The 21,352-nt window shown below is 38.3% G+C and overlaps 2 gene segments (V, D, J or C); both read left to right on the top strand.

Annotated features, from left to right (window-relative positions):
- Positions 1–7,604: 7,604 nt before the first annotated feature.
- On the top strand, positions 7,605–8,106 carry LOC138804377 (immunoglobulin kappa variable 1D-13-like). The segment is given in 2 exon segments: positions 7,605–7,659; positions 7,784–8,106. Coding segments are annotated over 2 exon segments (378 nt in total).
- Positions 8,107–12,015: 3,909 nt separating this feature from the next.
- LOC138804226 (immunoglobulin kappa variable 1D-13-like) lies at positions 12,016–12,559 on the top strand. The segment is given in 2 exon segments: positions 12,016–12,079; positions 12,204–12,559. Coding segments are annotated over 2 exon segments (366 nt in total).
- The last annotated feature ends 8,793 nt before the right edge of the window (positions 12,560–21,352 follow it).

Raw genomic sequence — 21,352 nt, forward strand, 5'->3', positions numbered from 1 at the left:
AGTTCCAGTAAGTGAGGACATGACATACTTTATATTGTTACTTGTTTTCCTAGAATTTGAATTTGGTAATTAGAGTACAGTTTTATTAGATATCCCAAACATGTTTTTTTTTCCATTTTCCTTTAAAAAATAGTATTAGCATTGGGAATTACACAAAGGGATTTCATTAGGATATTTACAACATGAATACCATAGACACTGAGCAAAAATATAAAATATATTATTCTTTATTAAGATATATGTATATGTGACACATACATATATGTCAACCATGTGTTAATAATATATCATACACATGCCACATGCATGGCACAAACATTTCACACATGCATCATATACATATATGAGTCGTCTGGCATACATATCCACATACACACCTCATACGTCATGTATGATGTACATGCCACATATATCATGTGCATCATATGTGTTATATAATATTCATATGTGTTATATAACAATATATGTAGTTGTTAATATATATAGGTATTTTAATAGCATATGTATATATTCTGTGTATATATTTTTTGTATATAATGTACTGTATGTAATATTATATAATAGTCTTTCTATACACAGAGAATATATAATACTGCATTTTACATATAATATTCTTCTATTGGATTTATTATTTATCACCATCTCCCTTTACTTTTCACCTTACATGATGGCCCTCCAACATTTACCCATTTATTTACTTGTTATTTTTGTTAATTTAGTTTAATTTTGTTATAAAGGTAATGTACAGAGAGGGGTTATATTTACATATGTAAGGTCATGAGTACATTTCTTTTTGAACATGGTTACCCTCTCCCTCATATTTCCCCACTCCTGAATCAACTCCCCCCCCCCCAAGTTGCAAAGTGCATTTCCAACTTAGTGTTTTGGGAGTATCACTATGGCATTGGGTCTCCCTTTGTCCTTTGTTTCACCATTTTGTGGCCTTGAGCTGAAGAGCGCAGTGATAGCGCCCAAGCCCAGAGTTCAAACTCCATGACTGACAAAAATAAGGAAAGAAAGACAAAAAGAAAGAAAAGTGTCAATATATTTTCAAATACAAATGTCTTCAAAGAATATTTTGAGTCCATTATATTTTCCAGCAGTATGTTCCAATCAGTGAGGACATGACATATTTCATATTGATATTCATATTTTGGGGGGGTCCAGTCATGGGGCCTGAACTCTGGGCTTGGGTGCTGTCCCTCAGCTCTTCAGCTTAAGACTAGCACTCTACCACTTGAGCCACAGCACCACTTCCGGCTTTTCTCTTTTGCTTATGTGGTGCTGAGGAATCGAACCCAGGGCCTCAGGCATGCAAGGCCAGTGTTCTACCACTGAGCCATCTTCCCAACCAAATTTGGTATTAAGTAGTAGGCCTGACAGTATTTTTTTTGAAACGTAAAAGATTTTTTTTCCTTTTAAAAATAGTATTAGCATAGAGAAACTGTACAAAGGGCTTTCATTGGGATATTCACAAGATGATTAAAATACACATTGATCAAAATTCAAAATATATACTATTCTTTATTATTCTTTATTCACATACATTTATATGACATATATGCCTAGATATCATATATGTCACATATTCCACACAGGACTCCTAGGCCACATATATGTCACATGTGTTACATACATTACATGTGTCACATATGCCACACATTTGTCACATGCATGTTACATACAATATCATTTGCACGTGTCAAATATGTCACATGTGTTATATATGTCACATATGTTTTGTGTGTCCAGTATCGACATGTGCATTATTTACACATGTTTATATGCTAACATATATGGGTATATTGTCCTATATACTCTAATGACATATGTATATATTCTGAGTATATGTTTCATGTATATATAATGTTCTCTGTATACTTCTTCATAATATTCTCTATACACAGAGACTATATAATATTGCATTATAATATATAATATATTCTATTGAATTTATTAATTATCGCCACCTCCTTTTACTTTTCACTCTACCTGATGGCCCTCCAAAATTTATCCATTTATTCACTTTTTAAATTTATTTTTTTGTAGAAGTGATGTACAGAGGGGTTACATTTACATACGTAAGGTAAGAGCACATTTCTTGTTGAACTTGTTTACCCCCTCCCTCAATTTCCACCACTTTCCTTTCCACCTGACTACACTTCCCCACAAGTGTAGTTCAACTTAGTGTTTGTGAGTATTGCTGTGGCAATGGTTCACCATTTGTCCTATTTTACCATTTTTATTCCCTTTTCCTTACACAAATGACTTGTAGTTTTAATTTAATATTTCTTCTGAATTATTTTCTGAGCACTAAATTATTTTCAAAGTAGCACTCACTTTCATTACTGTGTTGATTTCATTTCTGTGTGTGTATGTTTACATTTCTTTTACAACTCCCTATTTACTGATTCCTTTCACTAGAATGAGACTTAGGTTTAAACATTTATAAAATGATAACCAGTTTCAAGTTTGTTAACCTGAGTAATAAAAGTTAAATCTCACAGATCTGAAAAATTATTACTGAAAAAACAGTAAAAAACTTTGTGGGTATATAAAAATTTTATGTAATTTGATGTGCTCATCATAATTTGTTCTCTTTCACAGAAATCATTGCCAATAATTTTGACATACAAAGCCAAAATAGTTTTTATGCAATTATCACTTTTCAGCTTGTTAAAATGTCATGTTTAGCTAAATTTCTCAAAAGAGATTTCAAGGTTAGCTTTCTTGCAGAACACTACCTAGAGTTAGATTTGTTTGTTGGTGTTGCTTTTCAGTTAAGAATGACTTTAAAAGATCTACATTTTATTAGTGTTTATTTTTAAGAGCTGAGGTTGAACATATGACCTCTTATTTATTAGAATGGTCCTTGATTACTTAGGCCTTGCACCCAAAAATGCTTTTAGAGGTCATTTTGGAGATAAGTCTTCTGACCATTTTTTTCTTAGACTGGCCTTCAATCAGGATCCTTCAGATCTCAACCTCCTAAGCAGCTAGGGCTACAAAGCTTATCTCTGCCTCCCAGCATTAATCTATGATTCCCATTGCTCCAGTATTTATGTTCAGTTGTGTGAGCTTTGTTCTGAAGTGAACTAAGGGAAGCAATATTTTCTAGAAGTTGGGTCATTCTACCCTCAAATGCATTAGTGAGAAGTGCAGCATTATCACATTGTTTCCCTGTTGAAATGATTAGTGGTATGAGGTTCTTACTCCTGTTATCATCATTAAGTGAAGCCCAGGAAAATGCGAGGCACAAGCTAATCATAAACAGAATGCTGCATCCTGGCTTGGACCCAAGGTTACTATGCAAATCATGAGATGATGTGAAAGAAAAGTGCAAGTGTGGTACATCTTGGAAAAGGGAGACAAAAATGGAGTTTTCCCAAGAATTGTCATTGTGAGACTGTGAATGGTCAGGATTGGCACAGTAACTGCAAGATTCTTACTAATATTCACCAAAATTTTCAGTAGTTAAATACATTAAACATTAACTAAACTCTTCCAACTGATACACCATGTGAAACATGACATGGTTGGTACCAGAACAGTTGATTACAAAAATAAGGGAAGCAATACTTCTTGTGTTACCTCATGCAAAATATTTAAGTCATTGGACAGGATGAGGACAGAGTGCAGTATTTATGGCTTTGTCTTAGCCCCTTCTTTGAGTTTTAAAGTCATGTTTAAGTTCCTCTTCTTCAGTACATATCAGTTCCGGACATCAGAGCAGACTTCTGATATCTCTTTCAGTTCAAGCACCACTGCAGAACCTTGAGTCACCACATGCTCAGGAGTCACCTTTGTCACTGCTACTCAGGTCAGCCAGACTATCCTGTCCCAGTCTAAGGTTCCACACCTCCCCCTGGTGGTCAAAGGTGAAACAGCAGCAGGTCTCAAGTTGTACAGCTGTTCATTTATTCCTATCATCAACACAAAGGAATTATTTACTGTTATATACTGATAGTTATTATGAACAATCGCCAGCAATGAAGTCATGAGCACATCTAAGAAAATCAGTGATCTCACAGAATTTTCATTTTAATGAGACTGACAGAAATCAAATGAAGAAATACTGTTTCTTTTTTTTTCTTTTTTCTTTTATTTATTTTTTTATTGTGAGAAAACTGTACAGAGGGGTTACAATTACATGGGCAAAGTAATGAGTACATTTCTTATCAAGCACTGTTGCCTTCTCCTTTTCCCCTTCCCATCCCTTTCCATCTGCCCCCCACAACCCCAACGGATCCTTCCCCCCCACCCAACGTTGTAAAGTTAATTTTTCAACATAACAACTTGTACATCTCATTGTTGCAATGGGTCCACCTGTATCCCTATTTAAATGATTTGGTTTTGCCCTTCCCCTCCACAAATTATACCAACATCAAATACAGTGAAAGCAGGGGTTATACCGTGCGGGAATGACATACAAAGCAACAAAGAAATCATCTTATAAATATGTTAGAAACAATCACATGAAAGAAAAAAAAAACATTTGAACACTTATCTTGGGGTTCATTTCCCTAACATCAACTTATCTGACCTTTTCTGCTTGACTCAGACATATACTAGTTATTGCAAATAAGGGAAACCATAGGACCTATGTTTCTTTGGGTCTGGCTTACTTCACTTAATATAATGCTGTTTCTATGGCTGCTCCTAACTTACTCCTTTGGGATTCTCATCCCCATTTTCAATGTTGTTGTGGCTTTTGAACTTAAGGCCTGGATGCTGTGGCTGAGGTTTTCTGCTCAAAGATAGCACGGAACTGCTTGATCCACAGTTTCACTATTGGCTTTTAGTGGTTAATTGGAGGTAAGTGTCTCACAGATTTTTTGTGTGTGAGCACAGCTCACTTTCCTAAGTAGCTAGAATTATGGGTTTGAGTTACTGGTCCCGAGTCGTATTGTCCCACTTTCAGCAATGTCCTTAATCAGGGCACATGGTATTGGGCTTCTAATTTATCATAGTGAACAGAGAAATAGACAAGAAGTTGGACAGTTGAACAATTATTATATTTCATAGAAATTAAACTCAACTGTGTGCTCACTAGTGGCCAGTTATCCAAAGGCAGAGCTCTTCTAATCCATCATGTGTTCACAGCTTGAAGCAGTACACACTGGTCAGTGAGGATGATTACTGTCTGATGAAATCTATATAAACAAACACAGACCAATTTTTAGCAGTGTGTATATTTTTACTATATTCATCATGCGTTTCAATAAAAAGTAGCCTGTCCATTTATTTTAAGGGAAGCATTTGAGGGTAAAAAAAGAGAAAGAAATGATAGTCTCTTATATCCCCAAGATTCTCAATAACCCCTTTTAGTTCTATGACTAACCTTTTCCTTCTCTGATTAAGTCACAGCATTGGTCCTTAATTGTAGAGTGGACACTTGCTTCTCTAAAACACTGATTTTTCCTTCTTAATTCTCAGGTATCATTTGGTGTGCTGTTCAGTTTTGAGGATGTTGATTCCCATCACATTCCATAGATTAGGTTCAGCCTCACTAACTGGATTTTAGAGAAAAAAAAGTCTTAGGAGGCAATGTCATGTGGTTATCTATCCTCACGGGGCATATTACCTGTGCTTCCCTCGTAGGAAAACACTGTGTAACAAAGATTGTTGGATTTCAGTCTTTATTCACATCCCTGCCCAAGCATCCATCTCTCTCTCTCTCTCTCTCTCTCTCTCTCTCTCTCTCTCTCTCTCTCTCTCTCTCTCTCTCTCTCTCTCTCTCTCTCTCTCTCTCTCTCTCTCTCCTCTCTCTCTCTCTCTCTCTCTCTCTCTCTCTCCCTCCCTCTCTCTCTCTCTCTCTCTCTCTCTCTCTCTCTCTCTCTCTCTCTCTCTCTCTCTCTCTCTCTCTCTCGCTCTTTCTCTCTTTCTCTCTCTTAAATTCCAAGGGATTTCTAGGCTTTCATGTCATGGGCAGAGGAGGAAGAGCAAACATACATTTTTTATTGTATCAGAGCCACCTTTAGGAGACATATTTCTTTTTCTAATTCTCACCCATTTAATACATTGTCACAGTTTTCAGCCAAGTGTAAGTAAAAGTTTTCCAAATGGCCATCCAGTTTCTGCTCTTGTTTGGACATAATAATGAATAAAGTCCATGTGGGAACCCTCCTCACTTCACTCTAGCTTCACTGCCTGTGGTCTTTGTCCTTACTGCCTGGAGATGTCCTCTGCATACTGTGTGGCTCCAGTTCCTCATCCTCAATCTTGGTCATGTTGCATTTCACCCCATTTGTTTGCCTGTTTGTATCTCATTGTGTCTCATTGAAAACACCATCACTTAGACACTAGAGAATCTGGAGGGGGATATAAGGATATTCAGATGTATGGAATGGAGTAGACTAAAGTAAGTGTGAGCCCATGGTTTAGAGCACAACATAGTTTCTGAGGGGCCACGGTTTCAGATAATAAAGACAGGAGACATACTGCACTGAAAAGCTTAGAAAATGACTGGTGTTGAAAAGAATAATTGTTACAAAGCAAGAAATAGAACCAAGTTCTTTCCTTCATATGAGGTTGAAAATTAAAAAAAAAAGATCTTATGAAAAATGACTTGGAGGGAGGCTTTGGGAAAGAATATTCACAAGAGAAGAAAAGCCAATATTCATCAGGAGTACACAGGGCAGCATTGCAAACACCATGGGCTGGTCTCTACATTGCAGAGCATGAGTTTTGTTGCACTTGTTTTGTTTTAACATGGTATTTAAAAAAAATTTAAATCCATCCTGCTACCTAGGTAGCTATCTAGATTTTCCTTCCTTGTATCCTTGCTTCCTTGCTTTAATCTATTTTATTTTTTTTATTTTTTTCTACTTCCTTAACTCCATACATTCCTACCTATCTACTTCTACCTAGCCACCTACCTACCTACCTATGATCAGTGTTATCACTTATCAACTTCTGGGTAATGCTGGTTATGATTAACTACACTTTGGGGTAGGGCAGAAAAACAAAAAACTCAGATATCTCGTGCCAAGGCAGCAGTCTTCTAAAATTATTTTCATTCTGATTTTTTTTCTGAGTGACTGACATGAAAAAGCTATTGCGAATATCCTAATATAGATCATGTTGAAAGCAAAATATACTTGAAAAATTTTTTGGTCGGTCATGGGGCCTGAACTCTGGACCTGGGTGATGTCCCTCAGCTCTTTAGCTCAAGGCTAGCACTTGAACCACAGTGCCACTTCCAGCATTTTCTGCTTCTGTGATGCTGAAGATTTGAACCCAGGGCCTCATGCATGTGAGGCAAGCACTCTACTACTGAGCCACCTTCCCCAAGCACTCTACTACTGAGCCACCTTCCCAACCCATAAAAATAAACTTTTTAAAAAACAGTAAAAGAGTCATTCTGTCTTTGGAAAAACATTTTTCAAGGACAAATTTGTGATGTGCAGGTCTCATTGGGACACATGATAACTTTAGTTCTGGGCTTTGACCTTGATTTCCACCACCCTGCATCTGTGCTGGCTCTGTTGCTTTGCCTAGCAGTTGAGGATTTGCATGAGCCCAGAGCACAGCCCACTTGGCCTGAGAACTTCCTTAAGGCTGCTCAAATTCTGTGTATCAGTCAGTTCCAGTCAACACATACCATGGACATGAGGGCCTCTGCCCAGCTCCTGGGGCTCCTGCTGCTCTGGCTCCCAGGTAAGGAAGGATAGTACTTCTTCCACCCTGTGGGAGAAGTCTAGGTCTAGAAGCCTGGGTCTTCATGGAAGGTCTCACAGTATAACTAATTGGGTGGATATTTGTCTTTTGTTTCCATTATCAGGTACCAGTTGTGACATTCTGATGACCCAGTCTCCATCCTCTCTGTCTGCATCAGTAGGAGACAGAGTCTCCATCACCTGCAAGGCCAGTCAGGGTATTAGCAATGTTTTACAATGGTATCAGCAGAAACCAGGGAAAGCTCCTATACTCTTAATTTACTGGGCAAACAGATTGGAATCCGGGGTGCCATCCAGGTTCAGTGGGAGGCAATCTGGGACAGAGTTCACTCTCACAATCAGCAGCCTTCAGCCTGAAGACTTTGCAACTTACTACTGTCAACAGGGTAATAGTTACCCTCCCACAGTGGTACAAGCCATCACATAAACCTCCAAGGGAAGCAGAAGTGACAGGCTGGGCTGCCCCAGCTGCTTCTCCTTGTGGTTTCACCTGCTGACAGTGCTTTGCAGCTACAGCCAGGCTCTGAAGTTCAGTTGGGGGAACATTATATATACATCAAACATATACTCAGAATATATACATATGTCATTAATGTATTTAGGACAATATACTCATATATTAGCATATAAACGTGCAAATAATGCACACGCCAATACACATGAAACATATGTGACATATATAACACACGTGACATATTTGACATGTGTGACTATAGCATATGCAACATGCATATGGCAAATATGTGGCATATGTGGTGCTTGTAATGAAGGTAACACATGTGACATATGTGACCTGGGTGTCCTATATGGAATATGTAACATATGTGGTATATAGGCATAAATGTCATATAAATGTATGTGAATAAAGAATAATATATGTTTTGAATTTTGATCAATGTATATTATAATCATCTTGTAAATATCCCAATAAAAGCACTTTGTACAGTTACTCTAATACTATTCTTTAAAGGAAGAAAAATAAAAAATCTCATCAGAAATGACTTGGAGGGAAACTTTGGGACAGAACATTCACAAGAGAAGAAAAACAACCATTGATCAGGAGTGCACAAATACTTCTCATGCTGTCCTGTTTCCTGAGACTCCAGCCATCCCACCCCACCTGCTCCCCTTTCACCACTCTCTCTAGCAACACTATTACTCAAGGAAAGAGGGTAGTGGGCATTGGGAACACATTTTGTCTCTTCACCTCTTAGCATGATTAGAACGAGAGGAAGAAGAAATAAGTTAAAATTGAACATCTGTGGTTCATTAAATATATCCTGTGTGATCTCACTGAAGCCCATTTAACTAACTCATCTTCTGAATAAGGATATTAATTTTTCATGCCATCATGCCCATGCAATTGGAAATCAGCAAACACACAGATGAGTAACATGAACCAGACTCTGACTCTCTATTCAAAACAAACCTGGATTCCCTTGTAACAGAGCATCTTAGACCATTTTTAATATCTCTGTTAATGAAGAGAACCAATCTTCATTTTAAGTGGTTTGTTCACAGGCAAAGGGAGAGAAATTATGTTTGATCAATTATATTCCTAAGATTCATAATGATACTTCCTTCAAAATGTAACTTACTTTCCTTCTTTAATCTATAATTTATGGCCTTGGTCATAGATGAAAGAATACACATATATGTTTGCTCTTCCAATGCATCTGTTATGCACAACTATTGTTTGTATGCAGTTTGCTTTTAAGGATGTTTAAATTAACCCCATTGCAGGACAGCTGATTGCCTGTTTGAGAAGACATTCCCTGGGCAGTGATTGTCTCCTACATTTGTCCAAGTTGATCTTACCTGTCTTGACCTCATGGAGAGAAACAGATCCTAGTGGTAGATAGAAGCCTGTGGGTGGCAAGGAGAATACACAGTCATACAATTTGTTAACAACAAGGAAAATCCTTCTCCTAATTACAGAAGTAGGATACAGGAGGACAGAGGAGAGAGGTAGGAAAAAATCATATCTTGCTATAACAAATGAACCCCTGGATTAAGTTTTGTTTGAGCTCCTCCTTGAATTACCTTTTGTTTCTCCTGAATGTCTCTCAAACTAGATTCATGCAGTTTTCCTCCAGGTTATATTCAATAGTGCATATATATGTGAGCAAAGACCAGAAGTGCCACTGTGTTCTTTTTATGGTGACTCTTAACAGACCCATGGTTTGAATCATCATTAATGGTGATCTTCATTTCAATTCCAGACTAGGTGATGGCTGCCAGATTTCTCTGGTGTATAACAATTCTTTCCCTTTTGCAATTTATGAAAATGTGTGGAGAAGTTTTTGATCATTTTAGAATATCACATTCCTTATGAAAATATCATGGTGAATCCAAGGATTAACAATTGATTCCATGAAATCGGCTAGTGGGCATCCCTTGCTAGCTGATTCTCTCCACTTTTTCCTTTATCTCACACACCAGGAATTTTTTTGTTTTGGGCATAAAATGGTCCAAAATTATCTTACACTTTCCTAGTTTTGCTTAAAAAAACCGGATTATTTCCACAAGGGTCACTTGTTTCATTTACTGGAGAAAGTTTACAGGTGCATTAGTGATAGTGCTATCTTTTTTTTTTTTTTTTTTGTCGAAGTGGGGGCGGCTTGACCTCTGGGATTGGGCGCTGTCCCTGAGCTCTTCAGCTCAAGGCAAGGGCTCTACCACTTGAGGCACAGCACCACTTCCAGTTTTTGAGTGGTTTATTGGAGAGAAGAGTCTCACGGACTTTTCATCCCGGGCTGGGCAGAACGGTGACCCTCAGATCTCAGCCTCCTGAGTAGCTAGGATTACAGGCATGAGCCACCAGCGCCCAGCTTTGGTGCTATCTATTAATGGAACTAGAGCATCATTATTTCTAGGCTGTGAAAAACTATCCATCCACTCATTCATTCATCTAGTCTTACATATACATACATATATGTGTGAATTTATGGTGATTTGTCCACCTGAATGCACAGCAATAGGTTATTCTGAAATACATTCTTAGACAAAGTTCTCCTGTAGTTAGATTATAATACTTTCCCTCAAGAATTTAGCCACATGATCAACTTTTTTGGATGATGAGAAATACCAGCTGTCACTGTCACTTACATGATCACAGCATACATCCCCCCTCACATATTTGCTCATATATTACTCACACTGGATAACACTGCTGAGATGAGTCAACTTTGCATCCCATGCAGTAATGATTTGTGGGCCCTGACAACTGCACAGGCCCATAAGGATGTCCTCGTGTCTCATTCCACCTCAGCACCTTCAATGCAGCCTGCAATGCTCTTTCTCCCTGGCATAGACAATCAGCTCTCCTCACTCTTGCTTCTAAGCCCCATGTTGACTCCTCTCAATATGAATGACATTTCCATGTACTGCTGGCTCCTAGATTTTGTTAAAAAAATTCCAACATGATCTTCCTTTCCATGGTTCTACTTGCTCTACTTGGGCCCAATATCTTTAACCCAGCTGTTAAACACAGTGTTCTCTTCTCAAATAGAAGAGACTACCAAATGAAAGGAATATATGCAAGTTTAGGCAACTCAGTAGGCTTCAGCATAACCCAAGTTTATCCTTCTTTTCAAGGAGAATCTCTGATTCAAACACAGTAGCTTTGGTTAAGATGTTTAAAACCCAGAAGGAATATGAAGACCTCAATAATGGACATTATAAACTATACACACCCCTAGGATGGTGGAAAAGATTGGTCAGGTTTGAAGAGAAGAAAATGTCTTGCTTTTATGTATCTGCTGATGCAAGAAATTCAGAGATATAGGAGAAAACAAGGCTGTGCTGCACAAGTCACAAGGTTAACTATTTTCTAATCAATGTAATAGCTTTACATTCTTATTTCATCTCTAAGGATCGCATTACAGGGCAGCAGTGCTGACAAATTGCCACATAAAGATGATCAGTAAAACAGAGCAATTCCCAAAATTCCTGCTCTGGATAATAAATGCCTGTGCCAAATGAGTATTGTACAAACGTATGTAAATTTCTGGAACTAACCTTTTGATGGATAGGTCTTGTCTCAGATAAAGAAATAAAAAGAAAAGAGATTTTTATCCTCAATGGGATCAGTGGTGTGCTCCACCTACAGGAAAGAAATGTGCTGATTCTCTTCTGTGGCTACAATACAGACTGTTGCCTGACCTAAGTCTCCTGAGACTCAAATTTGTGTAGATCTACTGAGATGAGGCAGCCGTACAGTTGTGTTTAACCTTGTCCAGATGCTGATGATTTGCATGTGCCAGCAGCACAGCCCACTGCCGTCAGGACTTCTTCATAGGCTGCTCATAGTCAGTGTAGCAGTCTGTCCCAGTCAGCACACAACATGGATGTGACGATCCCTGCTCAGCTCCTGGGGCTCTTGGTGCTCTGGCTCCCAGGTAAGGATAAAGAATATTGGGCATTAAAATTCCTCAGTGTGATCCATGATGCTTTACTTTTCAGGAGAGCTTTCTTATAATTCAGTTAATAATGTGGATATTTGTTTCATGTTTCCCCTGCCAGATGCGAGGTGTGGCATCCAGATGACCCAGTCCCCATCCACCTTGTCTGCATCTGTAGGAGGCACAGCCACCATTACTTGCAGAGCCAGTGGAAACATTTATAGCAATTTAGCCTGGTACCAGCAGAAACTAGGGAAAGCCCCTAAACTCCTGATCTATGGTAGTAGTAATTTGGCATCGAGTGTTCCATCCAGGTTCAGTGGCAGTGGATCTGGGACAGATTATTCTCTCACCATCAGCAGCCTGCAGCCTGAAGATGTTGCCACTTACCTCTGTCAACAGGATCTCTACTTTCCTCCCACAGTGAGATAAGCCATGACAAAAACCTCCCAGGGTAACAGAAGTGAGAGTCTGAGCTGCCCCAGCTGCTTCTCCTGGTGCCTCCACCTGCTGACAGATCTGCTCATATATAGACAATATAGACTTGAAGAGTGTGAATTGTGTCAACACCTGAGATGCATAAAACAATAACACAAGTAATAGATGTCTAAGCAGCAATGGTTTTTGTTATTGTTATTGCAATCTTGGTGTTTGAGTTTTTTTGTTCAAGGTTAGCACTCCAACTTATTGAGACACAGCTCCATTTCTGGTGTTCTGGTGGTAAATTGTAGCTAAGAGTCTCACAAAGTTTCCTGCCCAGGCCAGCTTTGAACTAGGATCATGAGAGTCAGTTTCCAGAATAGCTAGTATTAGATGTATGAGTTACCATCAGGAATTATTTATAATACAAAGAACAGATTCATTGTTTCAGATTTAGTCATTACTTCTCTGATATCTATTGTATTAACATATTTTAGCAGTATCTATTAATAAGATTCTGGGATTCTCCATATACATCTATTATGTACATTGATCACGTCCTTCTACTTTTCCCCTGTGCTCACCTTCCTGCCTCCTGAACTGGAGCCCGTTTTTGGCCCACATAATTACTCTTCTATTTTAATTGCTTTAAGTTTGTTTGAATGAGAAAGACCATACATAATGGCCTTTTGTTTTACCTGTTTTTTTTTAATTTAATTTTATTTTATTTGAGAACATACTGTACAGAGGGGTTACAATTACATGGGCAGGATAATGCATACATTTCTTACCAAGCATTGCAGCCTCCTTGTTTTACCTGTTTTAACAGAATGTCCTCTTCCATTCATTTTGCTGCGGATTACAGGATTTTCTGTTTCTTTAAATATGTTGTATACATGTATATATATACATATATATGTACATAGAGAGATATATGTACATATATACGTATATATATGTATATATATATATATAAATATATATACACACAGACATATATACATATATGGACCAGTTCATTACTACTTTTAATTGATTCTAGGACACTTGATCAATTTCAAATTTTCTCTAGTGCTAACAGTATCACAATAAATCTATATATGTAGAAATTCCTTTATAAATATCACTTTTGTGTGTTGGCTTTATTTCCTTCAGATGTTTCCCGGGAGTGAGGTAGCCAAGACATCTGGTATGTCTCTTTTTTGTTGTTGTTTTTTAATTTTATTTTTTTTATTGTGAAAATAGTATACAGAGGGGTTACAATTACATGGGCAAGATAGTGAGTACATTTCTTGTCAATTATTGTAGCCTCCTCCTTTGATTACCCTTCCATTCCCTTCCCAGCCTCCCCCCCTCCCAACCCTCCCCTCCACCAAAGTTGTAAAGTTTGTCTTCTACATGACAACTTGTACTTATTGATGCAACAGGTCCACCTGTATCCTTATTTAAATGACTTGTTTTTCCCCTTCCCCTCCACAAATTATAACAACATCAAATAAAGTGAAAGCAGGGGGTATACTGTGGGGGAGGGACATACAAAGCATCAAAGAAATAATCTTATAAATGCATTAGAAATAAATGTATGAAAGAAAAAAAACATTTAAATGCATATCTTAGGGTTCATTTTCCTAACATCACCTTATCTGACCTTTTCTGCTTGACTCATCCATATAGTAGATATTGCAAATAAGGGAAACCATGGGATTTATGTTTCTTTGGGCCTGGCTTACTTCACTCAATATAATTTTTTCCAAGCCTTTCTATTTCCTAACAAATGGGGCAATGTCATTCTTTCTGATGGAGGCATAGAATTCCATTGTGTATATAGACCACATTTTCTTGATCCATTCATCTACTGAGAGGCATCTGGGTTGTTTCCATATCTTATGGTATGTCTCTTTTTAGGTATTTTAGTAACTTCCTTACTGTCCTGTAGACTGGCTACGCTAACTTGCCTTCTTACAAACTGAGTTTGCCTAGTGTTGAAAGGAAGTTTAAAGGCAGATGGGAATGTTGTCTTGTGTACTAATCTGCTCAACCTTCTCTATTGGATCACATCATTCCACTTTTTTTCTGTTCTGTTCTAATTTATCCACAGGCAACAAAGTAACAGTGTATTAAATCACGTAGTTAAACATTTACAGATTTGGTCTTAAAGGAAGATCTGGAGAACCTAGATTGTGGAGATTTAGTAAGGAAAAACATGGGTCCCATATGTAATCTGTCAGTAGTCATCTTTTTTAATACATTTTTATTGTAAAAATACTGTAGAGAGGGGTTACAGTTACATGAGTAAGGTAATGAGCACATTTCCTATTGAGCATTGATGCTTCCTCCTTTATTTTTCCCTACCATCCCTTCCTTCCCCAAGTCCTCAACTAATCTCCCCCACCCCTCCCCACCCTTCCACTTCCTCCCCTTTGCCATTCCCCCCCACCCCACCCCGGCCAAGTTGTAAAGTTCATATTCAACATAGTGTCTTGTACATCTCATTGTTACAATGGGTCAACCTGTATTCCTATTTAAACATTTGTGACCCTATCTTGGGGTTTATTTTACTTAATATCATTTTATATGATCATATGTTCATAGCTTTTGATCTTTTCTGCTTTTCCTAAACTTATAGTAGCTATTGCAAATAACAAGATTATTATTTTCTTTAAAAGTCTATAAATGAAATACTACTTTGGATTCATCATTATAATTTAGTCCTGGGATTACACTTGAGACTTCTGAAGGAGAACAACCAAGTGGGTTTGGGTTTTCCCATCATCTGAATTGAGATAAGTAATTTTTGTTTGTAAAGTATATGGTTGCAATGTATTCTGTGGTCATGTATTTCTCCTGATGTTTCACAAAATGTGAATTTGTATATGGGACAATATGCATTGCATCTATATCCAAGATCAAATTGGTGGTTTGAGATAACAGAATGGATGAATCTTCAAGAAATACAAATGGTGATATAGTCCATACAGGAAAGGCTGCAGGCCAAGAGCCCTGGTCTCTGGTATCTGTACTGCTGCAGAGTTGTAATCCTTCTGAGTTACAGGAATATCCTTCTTCCCTAGGGAGTTGCCTGAAACTGAAACCACAGATGTTGGGGTCCCTTCCACAGGCTTAATGAACAGTGGCCTTGTTGGATCTGTTTCTTGAAGCTTTGCAGGAATCTACTCCATAACAGTTCCTAAGACTGTGTACTTTGATATTCCAGATTGTGCACTTTTCTGCCTGTTATCCATATTTAAAATTATCAGCAAGAGTAGCCACTCCACACAGGAGCGAGGGAAGCCAGTTTACTCCAAGAACATCACCTAAACATTTTGTTGCTAATCAACATACTATCTAGTGGTCCTGCCAAAAGTGGGCAGTTTTGCAGGCTTTCAAACCTGAAGTGAAACAAGAATAGAGGAACAACTGAGCTCTCTTTCCCTGCAGCAGGGTTGGCCCCACTGTGGACCTAGGGAATGGACTACTGCTGTGATCTATCCTCTGAACAGGATAGATCCAATGAAGAAACACACAGAGTCCACATCCCCTCCGGCATCTGTTCTTATTAGAGTTCTTACTACATTGTTGGTGGGAGCGTAAACTTGTTCAACCACTTTGAAAAACAGTATGGAGTTTCCTCAAAGACTCCACATAGAGCTCCACTATGACCCAGCAATCCCACTTTTGGGCATTTACCCAAATGAGCACAAACAAGACCACACTAAAGCTACCTGCACGAGTATGTTTATTGCAGCATTATTTACATAGCTAAGATATGGAACCAACCCAGATGCCCCTCAGTAGTAGAATGGATCAAGAAAATGTGATATATATACCCAATGGAATTCTATGCCTCCATCAGAAAGAATAACATTGCCCCATTTGTTAGGAAATAGAAAGATTTGGAAAAAATTATATTAAGTGAAGTAAGCCAGGCCCAAAGAAACATAGGTCCCATGGTTTTCCTTATCTGCAATAATTAGTATATATCTGAGTCAAGCAGAAAAGGTCAGATAAGTTGATGTTAGGGGAATGAACCCCAAGATAAGTATTCAAATGTTATTTTTTCCTTTCAGGCAATTGTTTCTAACTTATTTATAAGATGATTTCTATGTTGCTTTGTATGTCCCTCCCCCACGGTATAACCCATGCTTTCACGGTATTTGATCTCGGTATAATTTGTGGATGCGAAGGGAAAAAACAAATCGTTTAACTAGGAATACAGGTGTACCCATTGCAACAATGAGACGTACAAGTCGTTATGATGACAAACAAACTTTACAACTTTGATGGGGTGGTGGGGGGAGGTTCGGGTGGGGCGGGAGTATGGAAAGGGATGAGAAGGGGAAAGAAAGAGAAGGCAACAATGCTTGATAAGAAATGTACCCATTATCTTGCCCATGTAATTGTAACTCCTCTGTACGGTATTCTCACATTACAAAAAAGAAAGAAAGAAAGAAAGAAAGAAACACACAGAGGCTATGAAATTTAGGCTTGAACTTTTTAGTTTGAAACTTTTGTTGCCACAGGGTAATGATGATGAAAACAATTGTAAATTATGTTTTTTTTTATTATTTTAAACTTTTGCATAAGAAGGTATCATTCTCCAAATCAGTTTATTAGTTCAATACATCATGTCAGCCCCTCCATCATTCTCCCTCATTCCCCCAAGGAAATTTGATATTTGAATTGTCCACTCTGTCAGAATGACTGAAGGAGCACTATGTGAGAGGTCTAATTTCTGAGAGCAATGAAATATATCAAAGGGTTATACCACTTTTTCTGGGTCTCCAAATTCTTTCTTGTTGACAAGATGCTCTGATTATTGTTGTGACATTATAAGGCTCCAATTGATTGAAATATAAGATAGGGACTTGAATGAAGACACTGCCTTTTTCATAGGGTCCTTTGTGATTCATCAGGTGTCAGGACTTTCTGGCATTCTTACATTCCTAGTGGAACTTTTGATCTCTTCTTCTCTCTTCCTCTCTATGTTTCCAAACTCAGTGATGTGATGTTGATTTGAATCTTACTTGGGAGTCATTGTTTTGTAATAGATCATGACTAGTCCAGGGTTTTAGGTCTATCCTAATCCTGGTTCCTTCTTGCTTGGCTGAAGAAGTGAAAATTAATTTCTCTTTGACAAATATGTTTAGCATTACTGGTAAGAACTTCCAGGTTGCTGAATAAGGCCATACTCAAGGGACAGAATATGGAGTTCCCTAAACCAAGAGCAAGACTTAGGCAATTATTAGGTGGGCATTAAGAAACATATGGCTTTTGTAAGGGTCATATACATCAAGAGGGAAAGGCTCCAACAGCACTGGTATTGCAAAGTCCCCCTTTCATTTTCCCTAGAATGCCAGAGATTGGCATGTAGGATATAGAGAGGTGTTAGCTACTATTGACTTCATGCCTTCATTCAGTGGGCTCTGGTGGGAATGTGATGGCTGTCAATGACATGAGAGCAAAAAGAGGTCAAGGGTATTTCTTGTGAGCAATGAATGATGAAGAGGCAGTAGTCTGACTCTCATATAGTGTCTGAACATCTGCAAGATTCACAGGAGTGTAATGCATTGTAGCTAACAATGTCCTGTGCTGATCCCATGCAAAGAAACCTGATACTCTGTCACTCCCCTCACTGCAGGTAAAAAGAGCTTCCAAATGCTTTCTTCTTCAAGGGGTGGACTAGCACAGCCCACACAGCTGGGTTTATAAACATGCTGCATGCATGCTGTGACATGATAACTGAAGATCCATCAGGGTTTTCCCAACATGGAGCAGAGGCAGTAGAAATCCATGTTCATCAGTCAGATCTGCATTAGGAATGATCTGTGTAACCATAGGAAGCAAAGACACCTGAGCCTGTGCAAGATTCTATCTTTCTCCATAACCACCAGCAGCCTTCTTGCACACTGTCATTAGTTAATATCCCATAGCAGACACTGACCCTGTAACAAAGCATATACTGGATTACGGCTCAGATGTTTCCTTTTACCTTTACCCCCCAGAAGTTTCCACACCAAATGTAACCTTGTGTCGAATATAAATTTATCAAATAATTGGGGAAAATAAAAACTTAGTGACCATCAGCTTAAATAGAACCAATGATGTTTACTGTGATGTCTTAAACTCACTGGTCCTTTTTCTTCTGCTTTCTGGTTATGACATTAATATACAACTTTATTTTATTCTTTAAATATTTTGTGTAGGCAGAGTAATTAGTTGCTACTTCCATGACATCAGCGTTATAACGGGGTTAAAAATCCCTTTCAATAATGGTTTAAAGTGATTGCATTTTTTATGATCATCACAAAAATAAAAATGTAATCAAACAATATATCAATACATTATTCTGACAATATTACCATCCGAATTTGAAAATAAATAGGATTTGTTTATTTGGTAGGAATTTATGCAAATATATGCTTTCTGTTTGATTTCTTTTAAAATAGTGCTGTGTGATGAGTTCTTAATAATGCTTGTCATTTCAAAAATTTACAGGGTATAATGAAAATAAAGGAACACTTCCATCACCATGGTAAGATAAAGAAGACTTTGGTCAAGACAGTAAATTAGTTTAGAGAAATATGTCAAGATAATGGAAATTCCTACTAATTCTAATTGAGAAGAACTGGAATTTGACAGTATAGCTTCCTGAATTCAATGGTATTTACAATCATCTGGTCCTTATACCAGCAAAACACTAGGGGTCACTCAAGTCATATATGTCCAGACATTTTTCTCATTAAAACTTCTGGACTAACTTTTTCAGACTTCATTCAAAGGATAGGAGGAGAAAAACAAAGGTGAGGCTAATAGTGCTCGACAATAAATGTACTCATCTACACAGCATATTTGCAATAAAATAAAATTTTAAAAGGCACCAATGGCTCCCACTTCTAATTCTACCTAATTGAGGGTTGAGAATATTTGGTTTGAAGGCCATCCTGGACAAAAAGTTCACAAGACCCCTTCTAAGCTGATACTGGTGCACACAGTGCTGTGTAGCTTTTTTCCTAAGCTATGGAATGGGGGGTGAGATTTGGAGGATTGCATTTCCAATTGTGTTATTTGGAGCTCATATTCACCTTTTGTTGCAACCTTATTTTTGTAAATTTTATTTTATTGTAAAAAATGCTGTACAGATGGGTTACATTTACATGAGTAAGGCAGTGAGTATATTTCCTGTTGAGCATTGTTACCTTTTCCCAAGTTTTATTCCCTCTATCCTTTTCCTCCTCCACCACCCTCACCCCTTCCCCCACCCCTTCCCCCCGCTCCCCTGAAGTTATAAAGTTCATTTCCAATAAACTCTCTTGTGAATATGTTGCAATGTGTCATCCTATGTCTTTGTTTCACAATTTTGTTATTCCCCTTCCGGTCCCCAAATTAGACAAATGTATATACAAGATGCAGGGTATCAAAATCAAGTACAGTAACAACAGGGGATATACCATAGGAAGAAGAACATACAAAGGAAACAAAATAATCACATAGTACATTAAAAATAACAACAATAAAGAAAGACCTCTTGTGTCCATATCTTGGGGTTCATTTCGCTTAGCATCATGTTATATGGTCATATGTACCTGGCTTTTGAGCTTTTTCCTGGTCATCTGATAAACTGTCCTCTACACACATGAATTATTATAAATGAGGGAAACGATGGGACCTATATTTCCTTGGGTCTGGCTTACTCCACCTTAGATCGCTGGGACTGCCTGTCTTTTTTTGCCAGTCCTGTACTTGAACTCAGGGCCTGGATGCTATCTCTGGCCCTCTCTGTGCTCAAAGTTAGTGCTCTACCACTTGAGTCACAACATCACTTTTGGCTTTTTCTGGGTATGTGGTACTGAGGAATTGGACTGAGGGCTTCATGCATACTAGGCAAGCACTCTACCACTAAGCCACATTCCCAGCCCAGGACTGACTGTCTTATTTCATAATTAGTGGGGTGATTCTTTCTCCATCCTCATATCCACTCTTCTTCCACCTGCAACTGAGAGCTATTCATCTAATTGCTCTTCTCTCAAACCCACATCAGAGGAATGATAATCAGGAGACCTTGTCTGCACCAGGAGTGCATGTTTACCATAAGCCAGGTCCAGCATCAAAGCTCTACTCATTATGTGGAAGGGGGAGAGGAAAACAGAATTTATTTCTATAATCTGCTTTGACTCCAATAGTGTGTGAAATAGTGCAGTTAGCAGGGTTGCTATAGGTACCTGTCATGTAGGGCCTGGTACAGATGGACTCTGACTTTGGCAATGCCTGGTCTGTGAGCTACTGGCCTTTGGGGAGCATTGCTATCTTCGTGCACCTGCAGCAACTGCTTGGACTCACAATAAGATGGTGGATTCATTGTCAAGCAAATGTCCTGTCCCTGTCTTCCCAGTTGTGACATCCAGCACTAGGATGAACAGCTTCCTCACATGCTGGACTCCAGGTGGGAGCCTTCCTCATCATACTCTGGATTCATCACCTGTTGCATTTTCCCTTGTCTTCTCTGGGCTTTGCAGCTCCGGTGTCCCACTTCATACTTCACTATGCTACATGTCATCCTTTCAGAGCTTGTTTATATCATAAACTCTAAGTTCAATCACTGAAAACTTCTTTAATTACAAATTCCATTAAATGGGAGGTACTGTAGGAATTTACAGAGTAAATTGAAGTTTAGTTCAGCCTTGGTTTAGAGAATAGCTCAGGTTCTGAGGAGGAATAAGTTAGATTAAGAACAATAAGGCATGAATGTCATCAAGACTTCAGGAGACTTTCAGCTCAGAAATGTACAATGATAATATGGCTATGCCTGTAGCCAGGTCTGATGTTAAGTCTACTGGGTGATGGTGGTGGGAA

Source organism: Dipodomys merriami, unplaced genomic scaffold (assembly GCF_024711535.1).
Source record: "Dipodomys merriami isolate MVZ:Mamm:240054 unplaced genomic scaffold, mDipMer1.0.p SCAF_36, whole genome shotgun sequence".
Classification (NCBI taxonomy): Eukaryota; Metazoa; Chordata; class Mammalia; order Rodentia; family Heteromyidae; genus Dipodomys; species Dipodomys merriami.